General features: G+C 47.8%; 1 protein-coding gene across 2 annotated transcripts in view; it reads left to right on the plus strand.

The window, feature by feature from the left end:
* atrnl1a (attractin-like 1a) overlaps positions 1-16,371 on the plus strand; it is a 206,239-nt gene that overhangs the window by 76,905 nt on the left and 112,963 nt on the right. For both annotated transcript variants that reach the window (XM_070977907.1, XM_070977908.1), the window contains one exon: positions 10,231-10,324. In XM_070977907.1, the coding sequence (XP_070834008.1) occupies positions 10,231-10,324 (94 nt within the window). The remainder of the gene's footprint in view (positions 1-10,230; positions 10,325-16,371) is intronic.

The following is a 16,371-nucleotide window of genomic DNA, read 5'->3' on the forward strand; positions in this document are numbered from 1 at the left end:
CCTCTCTTCTTGCCCTGCCCTCTCCTCTGTTTGGCTTTCTTTCCTCCTCATCAGCTCTCCTCTCGTCTTCTCTTTCCTTACCTCTTCTACTCTACTCTCCTTTGCATTTCCTTCTTTTCTTCTCATCCTTTTGTTGTTACCTCCTCCTCTTCGTTCATTACCTTCCCTCTCTTCCTCTCCCTTTTCTCCCCCTTGTTTTTCCTGCCCTCCTCTCCTCTTGGTCCATTTCCTTTCCCAGTAATGTGCTGGTTAAACTGGACTCATCCATCCACTCTGCACCCATTGCCTCATTTTCCCCTCTTTTACTTCCTCCACACCTCCATCATCCTTCTTTCTGTCTCCGTCTCCCTCCACCTCTCCGTATATTAAAGGACCACCAGATTTACCTTGGACTAAACTGCTGGGAGGCAATGATGTGTGGCCGATTAGAGGGCTGAATGATAGAGAGACAGGCAGAGGAAAAGGCCTCGGCTCGTAGGGTTATAAAGAGGATGGGAGTGTGCGAAAGGCGGTGGGGGGAGGAGGAGAGGAGTGAGGGAGGAGGGACGAGAGTCAAAGACAAGCAGACAGAAGGAAAAAGATAAAAGCATGTGGTGATACACAAGGTTAATATCGGTGGAAAAGAACAGTCGCCCTTGGACGGAGAGACGATGAAGAAATAGAGGAGGAGATGGAGGGATAAATAGAGGGGAAGGCATGGAGGACAGACAGAGGAGAGAGGAGTCTGTCCGTTCCCCTGTCCCCGTGACAGATGATTAACTAACCTTGTCAAATCTGGATGAAGTGTGCGTCTGTGTGTGTGTGTGCAGGGCATTAATGTCCCTTTTCTGCGAGTGTACCGCTCACCTTGTCCCGCACACACACGAAATCAAACGCACCCACTGCAGCCTTCAGCGCCGCAGCCGACGACGTGCTGGATGTCTGTTTAGACTCCGAGCTCAGAGGAGGACATTCATTTGACGGGAACGCTGCATGCTTTTATGAACATCCTGGGAGTCTTTGTTCTGCTGGTTCCTCCTCTAGTTTTTATTACAGCGGAGAGACAGACGGATGTTCTCCAAACATTTTTTAATCATATTTATGATGGAAGGCTGTGCTGGAGTCTACTAGCTTGCTTTACAGATAGAAACATCCGCAGCTGGAAGCAGCACAGCTTCGCTTGTTGTGTGGTCGTGTGGTTTGTGGTTTGCTTAATGGCACGTTAAGAGTGGTGCTTGAAGATGAGGGGGAGTTAAGGTGGATTTATGCGTCTTTGTCAGGGTCTTACAGAGGATATGGGCTGAGGCTCTGGAGCTCCTGCACACAGGGCAACGTACACATCACACCTGAAGAAGTGCTCCAACAACACTAAGTTCATTCTGATGATTGATTGATATCAGTCAAAAACATGAAACATTCAGGAGCAGCTTTTCGGTTTTGTACGAAGTTAAATACTTGACAAACAATGCAAAGATGTCAGAAGATTAATCAACATAGAAACAGTTTCTGATTTCCTCCACAAACCTGCCGATCATCACTGCTGAGCTCAGGAGGTGAATGAAAGGATGAAAAGTACACAATCACTGAATGATGCGGCTTAACCGGGAACGCTGTGACGGTTCATCAGGTGTTGAGGTGGTTATCTGACAATCGATGGGTTAAACTGCACTAAACGAAAAATCAATTCCTCCTCCAGAAGCAGAGCTGAGCTGAAGCTGGTGAAGACGAGTCCTCTCTTATGGCAGCCGGACACAAAGAAATCCAAACTACCAAATTCATAAATCTGTTGGTCGCAGCCGCTTTTATAGAGTATTGTGGAAATGAGAACGCTGATTTCCTTTTTCGCTCTGAGTGGCAGGGATGCTGGTGAGTAATCTGATTACTTAGAACTTGAATGTTAGAAAGGGTTTGGAATAATCGAAAGGTCGTAGTTCACACACGGGTTTCCTGACTGCTTGTCATCTGGATTCTTGAGTACGGATGATCTGGTTCTGTAAGTGGAGGCCTCTTCCAGCAGAGCTCAGGTGTGGGGGGGGCTCAGCAGCAGCGGGCGGACCACCGAGCCCCTGTGCCTCCTCTGAATTGTCTTCCAGGCAGACTTCAGCTTGTATTACTTCTTCTTGTGCTTGTTATCTTTTGCTACAGTCCTTGTAATGCTCCTCTGCCATCGGCACCTCACGCTGAACACTTTTATTGCTTCCATAAATTTTGCATGATTCACATCAGGCACCCCCCCACCCCCCCACCCGCTCTCTCTCTGCAGTCCCTCCCTCTCGCTCGCCGGCCATCTCTGAAGACTCTCAGTCATGCCGTCGTGTGATGCATAGAAACACGAATCGAGTCAAACGTTGTTGTCGGGTCTCGAGGACGTCCTCAGTGAGCCGAGCACTTCGGTCCAGGTCAGGCCTGCTCTGGACTTCAGGTGTTCAGTCCCTGGTTTGTCCAACGGGAAAAGCAGAGAATAAGATCAATAGATCGATTAGAACAAGATGAAAATCTTAAAAGAATAAAGAATGCATGAGTGCAGGCGTTATTGATTGTTCGAGCAGAGAGAGGAGCGCTCGGTGTGTGCTTTGTTTCTCTGCAGACAGACATCTTCTTCCCAGTACAGCCTGTGTTTTCCAGTCGAATCCAGACCAGTTGCTGGATGTTTTTGTGGTCGCGCTCCTGCAAACACTCACTGGCATTTTCACTGTCACTTTTCACCGTTCATTCACAGAATCAGCCTTTGTGTGACAACAACAAAACACGCACTGCAGGAGGAGCAGTTTCAACCTTCAGCTCTCACTTCAGATGGCTGAAATCTTTGTCGGGGCTCGTTTTGTGAGTGACAGATCACCTGTTCTGCTCAGGTATGACCAACGTTACAGTGTGTTCATACCTGAACAGCACAGGCACTTTGTGTCAGATGACGGGAGTTCACGTGTCAGCCAAACGGAAAAAATAGATGTTTTTAGCATTTGAACAAATGACCAGCGCCGTTGAGGGGTGGTCCCGGCAGCTCATGCTTTGTCCACCCCCTCCCTCCGTCCTCTCCCTGTCTCTGCCGTGCAGCTCTAATTTCAAGGTTTTGATGAACTGCCTGTGAGCGGGGAGCAGCAGCAGGAGATCTTTGTACATTTAGAGATGTACTCTGCAAGAAGCAGAGGCTGTGTGTGTGTGTGTGTGTGTGTGTGTGTGTGTGTGTGTGTGTGTGTGTGTGTGTGTGTGTGTGTGTGTGTGTGTGTGTGTGTGTGTGTGTGTGTGTGTGTGTGTGTGTGTGTGTGTGTGTGTGTGTGTGTGTGTGTGTGTGTGTGTGTGCGCGCGCGCGATGGATCACACACAGCCAGCTGTTGTTGAGCTTTAGCAGCAGAATGGGACGCTGCCTGCAGTGTTGCTCCGTTCAGTCTTTTCTGCGGAGACGCTGCCAAATCCACCCTCACCTGCCGTCTTAAGAGTGTGCGTGCGTGTGCGTGTGTGTATGTGCATATTTGTGCTTTTAAACACGCTTGTGTGTTCATGTACCTGTGGAGCCTTGTGGCAGAATTGCAAACTACCCAACATTCTTAGCGGCATCCAGTCATCTTCCCTCTGGCAGCTCTATTCCTGGAGTCTGACTGGTCAACATATGAACGCACAGACAAACAGAAAGACACACTCGCACCTACACACTGCCACACACATACAAACGGCTCTGTAAATATGATTTTAAACGGCTTGTGAATCCCTTTTGATCTCCAGTCAGCTGCAGCGGTGACTCACGTCTTGTCTCCAATAAGCTGCTTTGAGATTGTGCGTCTTCATTTATGGCTCGCCGCTCAGGCTGACATTAACCAGCACACAATGGGCATCAGCAGCTCCTGTGCTATGTAGGACGAGCAGCAGTGTTGAGCAATGCAGAAGCAACCGCACCGCCTCGCACGGCGTGGAGCTGAAGGCGAATCTGACCAGGTCTCAGGTCAGCCGAGGTGGAGAGACGCTGCGTTCGAGGCTTTAACATTTAATGAGGTGATGCCGTGCAGAGGAGCGTCGCCTCTCAGCCTCTGAAGCATTGATCGTCCTGTGGATGACAGAACAAATCACATCTGGAAAATCTCACACCAAATTTGTGCCATAGTAAACAAAGGCTGAGTCCAGGACGACAGAGAGGGCATTGATTCACAGATGACACGCTCTGCTTGTTCCAGTAATGCAGACATCCAGCAGAGCCGCGTTTTAAGCTCTAAGTGATGAGCTCGTGTTTTTGGCCTGGCCAGGTGACGCTGCCCGTTCACCTGGACGCTCAGCTGGACGCTCAGCTGGACGCATCGTTTATTGCATCGTGTTTCTGTGTCGTCAGCTGGACCTGCTGCTGTTCCACGTTCTCCTGCAGGAACCTTCTTTGCCTTCATTGACTGACTGAACTGGTGTGAGGCTGCGTTTAGCAAATCTGTCCTCACATGGTCTTCAGTTTAAAAATATATTTCTGTTTTTTAATGGATTTCTCCAACAGAAGTCTCTAAGAATTGAAAATCCAGTGGAAATCTGCCTTAAATCAGTGTTTTATTTTCATGTGGTGATGAAGGACTGGATTAATTCTCTGAAAGGCATCGGCCTTAAAAGACTGACACGATGACTGAAGCTGTTAAATATTCATATTTAAAGTTCTGCTGAGGGAAGGAAACCATGTTCAGACCTCTTTGAAGCCAGAAGACGTCTTTGTATGCTCACACGTGTGATGTGTGTGTTTCTGTATACTCTACAGACTTCTTTACTTGCTCTTCATTCATGATTGCCCCTTTGCCCTCGACCCCTCGCAGCGACGTCCCATCATTAAACACAGTCAGAAGCGCTGTCCTCTCTTATCGTCTGTGGGGACGGACAAAGGAAAGGCAGGAGTCAGCTCTAGGTGGAGGGTGACATTGATGATGATGAAGGTGATGAGAAATATTCATGGAGATGAGCGTGTGATTAATCAGCAGGGCTGAGAGGCGCAGTGAGGACGAGGGGGTTTGGAAAGTGACATCTTCAAAGCATTATGGGAAAAAGTGTTGATGCAGAGCTGAGAGGCAGCAGAAAACACCAGTTTACTGTCGTTCAACATCCTCGCTGTGTTGATTTGACTGTTATTTTATTTCTCTCTAACATTTGTGAGAAAAACGTGCACTTTGAAGGCCTTTGTTCCCAATGATTCTGTTTCCATTTGCCGATTCTGCAGCACCAGATTTTCCATTTCAGAGCTGATTCGTGCTGTAATTAACGAGCTTCAATAAAAGGCACTTTAATAAAAATGTTTCAGCAAACATTCAAAAACATCGTTCCACGTAATCGACTGCAGGGTTTGGGATAATTATCAACACTGTTTGGTGAGTAGGTTGAAATTCCGGTGTGCTAATATCAGAGTATAGACTGTTTCATGTGGATGGAAAGTTGATGAATATGTCCTCCATCGTGTCGAATCATGTCGAATCAGTTAATTAGCAGCTCGCTGCTGCAGTGAGAGTCACTCTCCTGTGATACAGCACAGTGGGATTATAATGCAGATGTGCACATACATGACACGGTCTGCATTATACATGGCTACACACACACACACACACACACACACACATTTCCCAGCTTTGTACTGTTCTGCTGTGGAGATTTCCATTTAGACCCAATCAACACTTCAGGTAGGTGTGAACACAGTGCACACGCCACTTGTTCAGGAAACCTACGAGGAGTCGCCAAGCTGCTGATGTCGGGGTTGTTCCTCATGCAGGTCTGTGACCTCTGATTAAATTTTCAAGACCGTTCTCCCTGCAGAGGCCTGACAGGTGTGCTTTGTTTCGACATGACTCGCTCTTCAGAACCGTCCTCTGTCATGTTGGCCACTTTTACACTGCAGATGTGATACATAGAGATGATGGGATATTGATGGGATATTCGCCAGCTGCTTGTGTTCGTCTCGTCTTCGCGTCTTTCCATAAACCTGCATGTTAATGCGTGTTGCAGCGTCGTCACATTCTGTGTATTTCATGCTGAACACATGACATCTGCTTGTTTTCCAGTTAACATCTTCCAGTGGTTTCGATGGAGAGATTCTTAAAGAGCAGAGAAGAGAAGCTGCTGAAAGCAGACATTTTCCTTGTAATTCGTGTAGTTAAGGAGAAAAAGCAGCTGGTTGTGATTCATTAATTTTCTTCGTGGTGTGAACTTGTCACTCTCTGTCAGTGCAGGAGGTGGAGAGGAGGGCAGCGAGGCTGGTAAAAGTTCCCTCAACACACATTTTCATCTATTATTTGTGTGTGCGGAGGTTTATGCACAGAGAGATCAAGTGCTTCATTTCAAAAAGAATTTAAGAAAGCTCACGGAGAGTGTTGAGAAGCTGAAAGGCTTCAGCTGTCCCACTTTTATTTGTACTTAAATTAGAATGTATTAAAACATGCACTGGGGGATATTTAGCGGCGGGAATGATTCACTTATTGCGGGGGTGGTTCTGGGTTCACGGGTTCTGAAGTCCAACTGCACAAAACAGCCTTTGGAGTAATGCTCAGCAGCACCAGGCCCTGATTTCCCCTCTGTTAAGTAATCTTGAGTTTTATAACTGCACGCCCGTCGGGAATTAGACCGAGCCGACTGTAGAAACAGAGAAGAGGTTCAGTGAGGATGGTTGTCTCCTCCTCGTCTCTACCTGTCTCTGCCTGACTCTGCACACACACATTGACACGCACTCTGACAACAAGCATCTTTTGTATAATGTGTATGCATGCAGAAGCAGTGGGGTGAGAAATTATACTCTCTTCAGGGGCCTCGCTCGAGTCATGGGAGTGTGATTTATATCAAATCAGCCTTTTTCGCTCTGAGATCAGGTTTCTTTTTATTGCATCGTGTTTCTGTGTCGTCAGCAAGTGTGGTGTGATGTGCTTTCATTCATGCATTCACTCTCTTCTTTATGATTCCTCCGCTTCTTACACCCTTCACCCCCAGTTGCTCTCTCACATACACATACGCGCGCACACACACACACACACACACACACACACCCACACACACACACACACATAACCGAGCTCACTTCCTCTGGGCAATATAATATTTAATATTATGTCTGCAGACTGGTTTGATTTCACAATAAGAATCCCTGCTTAGTGTGAAAGCCCGACTGGATGGATGGATGGATGGATGGATGGATGGATGGATGGACTTTGAGGTGGAAGCCAGTACGTTTGATGCTAAAGAAAGATATGCTCATATTAAGCACAGAGGTGGTTTCCCTCAGTTTTCATGACGTGTCCTGTTTGATGAAATCTTGTAGTGAAGCGTTAAAAACAGGAAATGTGAGGACTGCTCTCATTGGACTGCTGTGAGGCGACAGCTACCTGCTTCCAGTCTTTGTGCTAAGCTAGCTGTCTGTGACCTACAGTATCGGTGGACTGGACACACAAAGATTAAGCTAATATTGACGTTCTTAAATGTCCAGTTGTGGCTGTGGAGATAAAGTTAGCCCGGCCAGCTGTGTGTGGGGCAACTGTGGCTTAGCAGAGCTGACGTCTGGCCTTCATGAAGCATCACTGGGCGAGATACTGAACCCCAAATTGCTGCTGATGCTGCTGAGCGTGTCCATGAGTTACTGCCTCTGATGAGCAGGTGGTGGCGATGGGTGAGGGCTGGCTGAGTGGTCCGTAAGACCAGAAAAGCTCCATATAAATGCAGTCAGTTCACCGTTTACCTCTGTCACCGCCAGCTGCAGTTGACATTTTGGTCAGCATCAATGTTTGCAGCAGCGACGCACAGATGAGCCTCTGTGCCGGCTCGTAGCATCTTATAGTTTTTTAATACAGCATGATTGTTGTCTTTACGTTGAAACTGCTGGTCTCAACCTTCATGCCAGGCCGTTTCTTTTGATGCAGCCGGGCCACCCTCGGGTTTTGATGTAACCTGAATTGCGGCCTGTAAACACACAAACAGGCTAAACAGTCAGCAGCACAAACCTCTGACTCACATTCAAGGTGAAAGCTCAGTAAATACTGAAAGACTTCGGTGTCATATTTCAGTTTTTCAGAAATGCTGACGGGAGAGCCGTGTTATTGAAACAAGTGTGTCTTTGTTTAGCAGTCCCAGTGTTAGCTTTAGCAGGTATTGAACTGCAGCGGATGTGAGGTGCTGGAGTAAGTTTTTGTCTCGTCTCAGTGTGCAGAGCGGGGAGCTGTGTGCACTCAGGCCGCGCTGCTGGAGGCTCCGTGTCGTTGGCTGTATCGGCTGCACAACGCGCACTTCTCCTCGCCGTGTCCTTTGTGTGCCTTTGTTGGCTGCCTGCTAAATCGATATTGTGTGAACAGCAGGGTGACCCGAGCCTGCGCTAACACACCTGTGATTTGTCTATTATCTCAAGTCTAAAAGCCACTTTTTGTTAAGGCTCTGTTATCTCCAGGCCCTTACAGTTCAGCGTGCATCTCTGAAAAGGTTTGCCTTCTTTGTGACGGGTCAATGTAATTTCAAGTAATAGATTGAAATTGTATTTTGTTATTGTTGCCGTCTCTGCTGTGGCGTCTCTGTTTTTCAAGTTGAAGAACGTCAATTCGACTTTGAGCCTGCTGACATTTAAATGCCCCGCTGTGCAACCTTGTTTTCCCGCTGCTCAGAGTGTGTGTGTGTGTGTGTGTGTGTGTGTGTGTGTGTGTGTGTGTGTGTGTGTGTGTGTGTGTGTGTGTGTGTGTGTGTGTGTGTGTGTGTGTGTGTGTGTGTGTGTGTGTGTGTGTGTGTGTGTGTGTGTGGGTGGGTGTGTGGGTGTGTGTGTGTGTGTGTGTGTGTGTGTGTGTGTGGGTGTGTGTGGGTGTGTGTGTGTGTGTGTGTGTGTGTGTGCATTCAGAAATCTAAATATTTAAAGCAGCGTGTGTGTCTAATGCTTTTCGTTCTCTGTACGCCATCGAATCAGGCCGTGTTCCCGGCAGAGCAGCAGAAGGGATGGAAGAGGTTGTTTTCTCTTATTACCTGCCGGTGCGTCGGCTTTACCTTGACCTGAGCGCACCACTCTTTTATTACAGGGCCTGTTTCTGAGCCAATTGGAAAGAATAAGAACAAAGCACAAAGTCAATTCAGCTGGAGAGGGACGTAGGACAGAGCGGCCTTGTGTGGACGTGCACACCGTAACAGGAGGCACAGCGGACGCTCTGTTTGTCTCTGCCATTAGTCACTCCATGCAGAAGTGATTTAGTGTCTAAATTACAGGCTCGGCTCTGTGTGAATCATCGGGCTACATAATGCTTTTACATAACAAAACAATTAAAAAGATGAGACTCACCAAAAAGCAGCTCTGTTTCACTCATCACAAGCAAACGACCTGCAATGAAAAGCGTCCAACAGCCAAAGTCACCTGTGTTACCTTTTGCAGCTCCAAGTGTTCCAGATGTTTTTCTGACTGCAGGAACATTTGATGATAATAAACAGCTTATTTGCATATTAGCTTGTTTTCCCTGGTGCACGAACCATATAATAATTGGACATGTGGCAGCTCCCATACCGAGACGTGCGAGTTTCCCTGTCATACCGTGACTGCTGCGTCTTATGCATGTTTGATTGTGTGTCATCTTGATAAAGCTACATGTCTCAGACTGCGCTGGCAGTTATTTTACATGGTGACAGATATCATCAGACGGCCCTGAAAGCAGCTGTAATTGATGTTTTTTATGATAACGGTGCATGGAGCGCCTGACAGTGAAGGGGTCGCTCGCTGTTCAGCCGACGTCCGGCTTCAGTTTTCCTGTTTCGTTTCACTCACACCGCTCTAACTGCATCGTTTCCAGCAGCAGCGGGCGGTTGTTGAAAAAGCTGTGAAGATCCAGTGTAGACTACCTGCTGAGCAGCAGACAGCAGACAGACTGAGTGAAAACAGGAGCATTTAGCTGCTAAAGAGCCAGATATTTCCCTCCAGAGCTGCTGGAGACTGAAACAGACCTGAGAGGGAGCCAATGTTGGACTTACATTCAACATGTCAGCGTTGTTTTGGGACAAACTTGGGAAAATTCACCCTTAAGATGGGCTTTAATGGGAACTTGAATATGGTGGGAAGTAGCGCCTCTTCAGAGCTCAGAAAGAAAATCCACCACAGTGCATGTGACCATGTGACGATGCTGACTGACGGTCTGTACGCAGTGTGCAGGCCTCAGCGCTGGATGCTGAGATGCAGTCGCTGCGCCGGTAGTCTTTCAGAAGCTGATGGGTCTGAAAACCTCCATCATGACTCCACCAGGAGGTTCCACTCTGAGTCTCTCTTCCCATCATGACTCTTCAACCTTTGTCTCTTCTTTACAGCCTGCAGGTGTAACAGCCACGCCAGCGTGTGCCACGTCAACAGCGGGAAGTGCTTCTGTACCACGAAGGGCATCAAGGGAGACCAGTGTCAGCTGTGAGTATCATATCCCCCCCAGAGATCCACTGATGACTCAGAAAAACGTTTAGACAACAAGCAGCATTCAGTACATGAAGCTCAGTCATGTCCAGATGTGGAAACTCACCTAGAATGCTTCACTGAATGTCATCATCATCATCGTCATCATCATCATCATATATGATAAAAAAAACATATCGACAGGCTCAAGAGTAGGTTTTTTGGAATTAGAGGTTTGATTCTAAAATCATTTTTCTGTTGTTAGCAAGATGAAACAACCGTGATGAATAAATGTTTGTGTGGGTACTATGTGTGTGTGTGCGTGCATGTGTGCATGTGTGCGTGCGTGCGTGCATGTGTGTTTCCCCCCCCTACTGTGCCAGACTTAACCACTGCAGCACTACAATATCCTAAATGGCTTGGCGGACAAACACAGCATGGAGACAGACTGAAAATTGCTGCATCAATAAATCTAGCTGGAGAGGCAAGAAACACAGAGTACATACTGTGTGTGTGCGTGTGCGTGTGCGTGTGCGTGCGTGCGTGCGTGTGTGTGTGTGCGTGTGCGTGCGTGCGTGCGTGCGTGCGTGCGCGTGCGTGCGTGCATGTGTTTTACATCCTGCTGGGGATTTTAAATTGCCTACACACCAACCCACGGGGACCTCCTGTCACCCTGGGGACTAAATAGAGGCTCCATGGTCCAGGCTACTTTTGGATGTTAGAACTTGGTTTTAGGGTCCGGCTGTGGGTCAGTAGGTCAGTTATGTCAGTGCAGTGTCCCCACAGGGACAGTGATGCAGATTGTGTGTGTGTGGTGGTGTTTGTGTACTCACAAACATTGTGATCGTACAGTCGTTACAGTGTGGTTTGGAGTCAGATCGTCTCCTCGGTGCAGACAGCAGAGAGCGTCTCTGTCACTGTGTTTGGTTACTTATATTTCATGTTTTCATCATTTCATTATTGTGAATCTGATGCAGCAGCACGTTTCACAGACTGAAAGATGAACGCTCCAAAAACACCTGTTGGATCATTCCACAGGTAAACAGGCTGACTGGTTACAGGTGAGAGGATCATGACTGGGTATGAAAGAGGCGTCCTGGAAAGGCTCAGTCGCTCACAAGCGTACGAGTCGCATACTTTAAAGCAATGAACCTGATGTGTTTCCTGAAATTTACATGTAAAATGTTTTAGCCGTTCGAGCGCTGCACAGGCGTATGTGCACACACGCACGCGTGCACACACACACACACACACACACACACACACACACACACACACACACACACAAACATCCCGACTCATATCTGCTACCACTTATGTAAATGTTCTCGCCCTTCACTTAAACTCTGACTGTAAGCACTTATTACCTCAGACGACCTCAACGTGACCTTTGAGTGCCTGTAACCTTCAGCTCCTCCCTGACATTAACATGACCCAGCAGAGGGCCGGCGACCTGCCCTGAACCCCTCCCTGAAAGACCCTCACATGTTTTCTGTCGGCTTTAATCAGCGTATCACAGAGAGTTCCTTTAAGACACCGATCAACACTGATTCATCTGTCAAATGTGACTTTTTGGACAGTGAACAGGAAAAAACAGCTGTTCAGATGTTTGGTGTCACCTGTGCAGTCTGCCCAGTGCTTAGACTGGGATTTAAACAGTGTGTTTGGCTCATATTGTGTGATCCAGTTCTACCGGCAGCCCCTCTGTCTGGCCTCGACGCCCTTCTGAAAACCTCATGCCCATTTAGATACGGATTACTCCATTCAAATGAAACTAAGCTCATCTTTTGAACTTCCGGCCTTGATGCCCTGAAGATCTCCTGTGTCCCTCTCCTGCTTCAGGTCAGGTGGGCTAACTGCTAAATCTACCACCCCCCCGCCTGGAGCTAACCGTCAGCTAACTTTCTGCTGGGGGGGTTTAAAAACACCACAGCTGTTGATTCCAGCTCATCATCATCATCATCGTCGTCGTGCACTGGACACTGAAACTGGAGTCTGGATTTAGCTAATAAAGAACGAGGACATCAAACAAGAAATCAGTCACACATCGTCTTTAAAATGGCAACGACAGAAAAATGGCACATGGGCACATTTTCTTGTACGTTGACAGATAAAAACCTGTTAGATATTTCTGAGGTGCTCCTAACAGTCATCACCGCGGCTGAGGTGTGGACAAAAAGGATCAGCAGGAAGGATTTGTGTTCGCTGCTGATGAGTTTGGGAGAAATAACAACTCCTCACTCCTCGTCGACAGAAAGCAGCTAACAGGAAGACGTCGGGCTGAGCGACGAAGCGACGCCCAGCTCTGATGTTCAGGCTGGTGTCGGGGAAGCAGCTGCAGCAGCGTCTGAGCTCCTGCTCGCTCTGTGTCTTTTCGCAGCAAGGCAATAATCCATTATTGTGCTGGAGACTGCACAGGCTGTTTGTGTGTGATCACTTGTGCATCCCTAAGCCACCGCGCTGCACCGTGCCCCCCCCCCCCCCAAATGTCTCTCTGTCACTGCACTGTTTGTTTTGCTTGAGTCACTCCAAAATGCCGTGCCAAGTCAAGGGCCATTTGTTTGGCGTTTTGATTATGAACGAGCAATTTCCCCCCGGGGGCGGCGGTAAGCACCGTCAGGTTACAGCAGGTGTGTATGTGTGTGTGTGCGTGAGGAACAATGTGTGTGCTCACATGTGCTGAGAGTCTGAAATAATGGGCTCATTAGTTAAAGTAGGACTTTTTTCTGTTTGCATGTTCTTTGTTTTCATCTTGTTTCATTCACATGAAACAGAAACAGAGTCACGAGTCTCTTTCTTTATTTTCCTTCCATGCGATGCAGTATTGCAGTATTAGTACAAATGTAGAGTACCATCCCGTCCTCCAGGCGCTCACTGTGGGATCTTTCAGACTAACGTACTGGATGTATTTTGTGGTGGAAGCGGTGGACGGCCTGTGGAAGGACTCCTGGCTGAAGGCCGAGCACGCTGTGTGTTTGCAGGCTGTGTGTTTGCACGCTGTGTGTTTGCAGGCTGTGTGTTTGCACGCTGTGTGTTTGCAGGCTGTGTGTTTGCACGCTGTGTGTTTGCAGGCTGTGTGTTTGCAGGCTGTGTGTTTGCAGGCTGTGTGTTTGCAGGCTAAGTGTGAGAGCGTGAGCAGGAACAGCTGTTTCACAGAGTGGCAGCTCAGAGCGTGAAGGCGGCAGGTCAGGACTGCTGGAGTGGAGTCCAAAGCCGAGCTCCACACTCTGAAAGCAGTTTGCTCACCAGATGTTCCCCTGCTGCTTCGCTGTGCTTTCTGTTTTAATTGACAACTTATAATCGTATAAAACACGTGACTTTCAGTGTGAGGCTCTGCTGAGGCCTCCACTTCACTTCTCCTTGTTTTCTCATTGTCTGACTGACTCTTTGATTGTGTTGATTTAGCTTTAATTAGCCTCCTCTCTAAATGTGGAGAACTCCACTAATTGACTGCTAATTTGCATCTTTTGCTGCTCTTGACTGTGGAGGCAGAGCGAGCGTTAGTGCTCCTCAGTGTTTGAGCTGCAGAGCAGAGTTTAACACGGTGTGTAGTTCTCACATTTACCGCCTGTACTCTGATTCATGTGTACAGCTAAACACCCTCAGACTGCTGAAACAAATGACACACACACACACACACACACACACACACACAGCAGCAGGGCTGCTCTGTGTGTGTGTGTGTGTGTGTGTGTGTGTGTGTGTGTGTGTGTGTGTGTGTGTGTGTGTGTGTGTGTGTGTGTGTGTGTGTGTGTGTGTGTGTGTGTGTGTGTGTCTGTGTGTGCGTGTGTGTGTGTCTCGATGAGTCAGTGTGTTTAAGTGCTGAGGCTGTCCAGCCCTGTGTGGCCCTTATCTTGTCCCCATTAGGCTGTTGTAAGCCGCTTAAGTGTCCGTCCCCTTTTTGTTGGAGCTCTGCGTCCAGGACTGTAGTGTCGCCCCCCAGGAGAGCAAATAGCTCAGCCTCGCCCCCCTCTTAGCCTCCTGCCAGTCTGCTTATCCTTCCTCTCCGTCGCTCCTCATGTTGGATTTAGCACACACATGAATGTGAAGAATCGGCCTCAGGACACAGCTGTGCTTCACCAGAGGACAGTTGAGGACAGCGTGCTCGCTGTTTGACTAGCTTTGGCTTTGCTTCGGTCAGGAGTGTTTTTTGAGATGCTCCATGACGAGCTTGAAGTTCAGGAAGTAAAAGGCCTGCTCCATGTTCATACAGACGGTGTTTGGCTGGACAGACACTGGGTGGATGAAGGCGGTGGTCACCCTGACTCATTTTACAATAGAATAGATGTTTTCTTTCTTTCTGTCCACGGTCGAATTGCTCAAAGTAGAGCTGTCTTTGTCTCCTGGAGGACACAGCTGTGTTATTTGAGTAGATTTCGTCGCCTCTGGACAGAACCAGCTGTTCCAGGCTTCCTCCCGTCAGTTGATCCGCTCAGTGTGATCATGTGAGTTGCAGTTTTTGCCTGCACAGAAGGTTCAATCAAAGTGAAACGTGAATCACCACAACGTGGAAAGTGGCTGAAATCGGACCTTCTGCCTGGTTTTGGCTGATCGACAGCTGTAGCACGCAGCTCATCTTTCTTCAGGCTCTTTGCTTCAGCGTCACAGGTGCAATAAGAATGTAACACCTGAGCTGCGTCTCGGTCAGAAACGTCCAGCCAGCAGGGTTAACTCTGCTGTGTGCTAACTGTCAGCAGAAGCCAAAGGGGATCAGATCAGTTTATCATTTGATTTTGGATCAATGTCAGAGGAAACTGCTGCTACAACAGAGAGTCTGCAGATTTGAACCTTTTCTCTGGCATGAGCTGAACGGTTAGCGCCCTCCTTTGTCTTAGTGTTCGTTAAACGAGTGCAGAGTGGATGCAGCTCCCTCTTCAGGCACTCCTGATTAATGAGAAATGTATTGGCTGCACAGTTGTGATGTAAAACGTCAGAATCAGGAAGGTTCAGGCTTTTTTTATCGGTTAGCTTCCAGTTAGCATCCACCCTGCTGAGATGCTCAGAGCTGATTCCTCATCAGTATCAGTGCCCAAACCTGATGTCGAGCCTCCTCTGGGGCGACAGAGAGCTCATTTTTGGATAATGTTTGGAAATACAATGTGACTGCAGCATGTTCAGTGATTAAAATATCCCATAGAAGTGTTTTTAGATCATATTTCGCTCCAAAGAGGGCCCTAACCAATTCCTGACATCACATTTATCACAATAAATCTCCTTGTGCTGAAATAGGCTTAGTCCTGAATGCTCCTTCGTGGCAGCCGGCTGGAAGCGACTCTAAAGCTTTTAAAGTCACGGGGACCTCTTGAGAGGACGCTGCTCTCTCTCCAAGTCTCTGCTCTGGATCCCAAACTGCTCGTTTAATAAGCCTCTTTCATCCTCCCTTAAGCTTCACTTCACTTCTGAAGAGCCGCCCACCTTCCTTTCTTTCCCTTTCTGTCCTCCACTCTTTGCTTTTCTTTCTTTTTGTTTTCTTTCCTCCAAAAGCTGCCGGACACTATTTTTGGCATTCGGTGACTCAAACGGGGGGAAATGGTGCATTAGTTAGGGACTATTTTCAGCAGTGCATTAATCCACGCTTGGTGTAGTGAGGGTTTGTGGCAGCAGGACGGTGTGCGTGCGTGCGTGCGTGCGTGCGTGCGTGCGCGTGTGTGTGTGTGTTCACGGTGATGAAGGTGTGGCTCATTGATGTGTTTTTAACAACAGTGGAGCTCTGTGGCACAGAAGCAGACGTGTCCGGCTTAGACTCAGATCATTTCATGCATTTGGCCTTCTGATGGGACTTTTAATATAAACATATATATGCAGCCTTTTCCTTTAATCCTCTGTTTTTAGTACAGTTGAAGACATTTCTGCAGTTCCCTCAACATGCATTTGCATTTTCACTCTCTCTTAACAAATATATTGATTAACTGCATTAAAGTTTGATTTTTAAGAACGTGTCTGTCATGCAGACTGAGCAGCTGATGTCCTTTAAGACAAGAATCACTGAGTTAAAAGTAAATTCAGCTTCTTGAAAAGGACAAAGAGCTCCATTAGACCAAAGGTATCAGGCTTCTGTGGTTGTT

The sequence above is a fragment of the Chaetodon trifascialis genome, chromosome 13 (genome assembly GCF_039877785.1).
Source record: "Chaetodon trifascialis isolate fChaTrf1 chromosome 13, fChaTrf1.hap1, whole genome shotgun sequence".
Taxonomy (NCBI): domain Eukaryota; kingdom Metazoa; phylum Chordata; class Actinopteri; order Chaetodontiformes; family Chaetodontidae; genus Chaetodon; species Chaetodon trifascialis.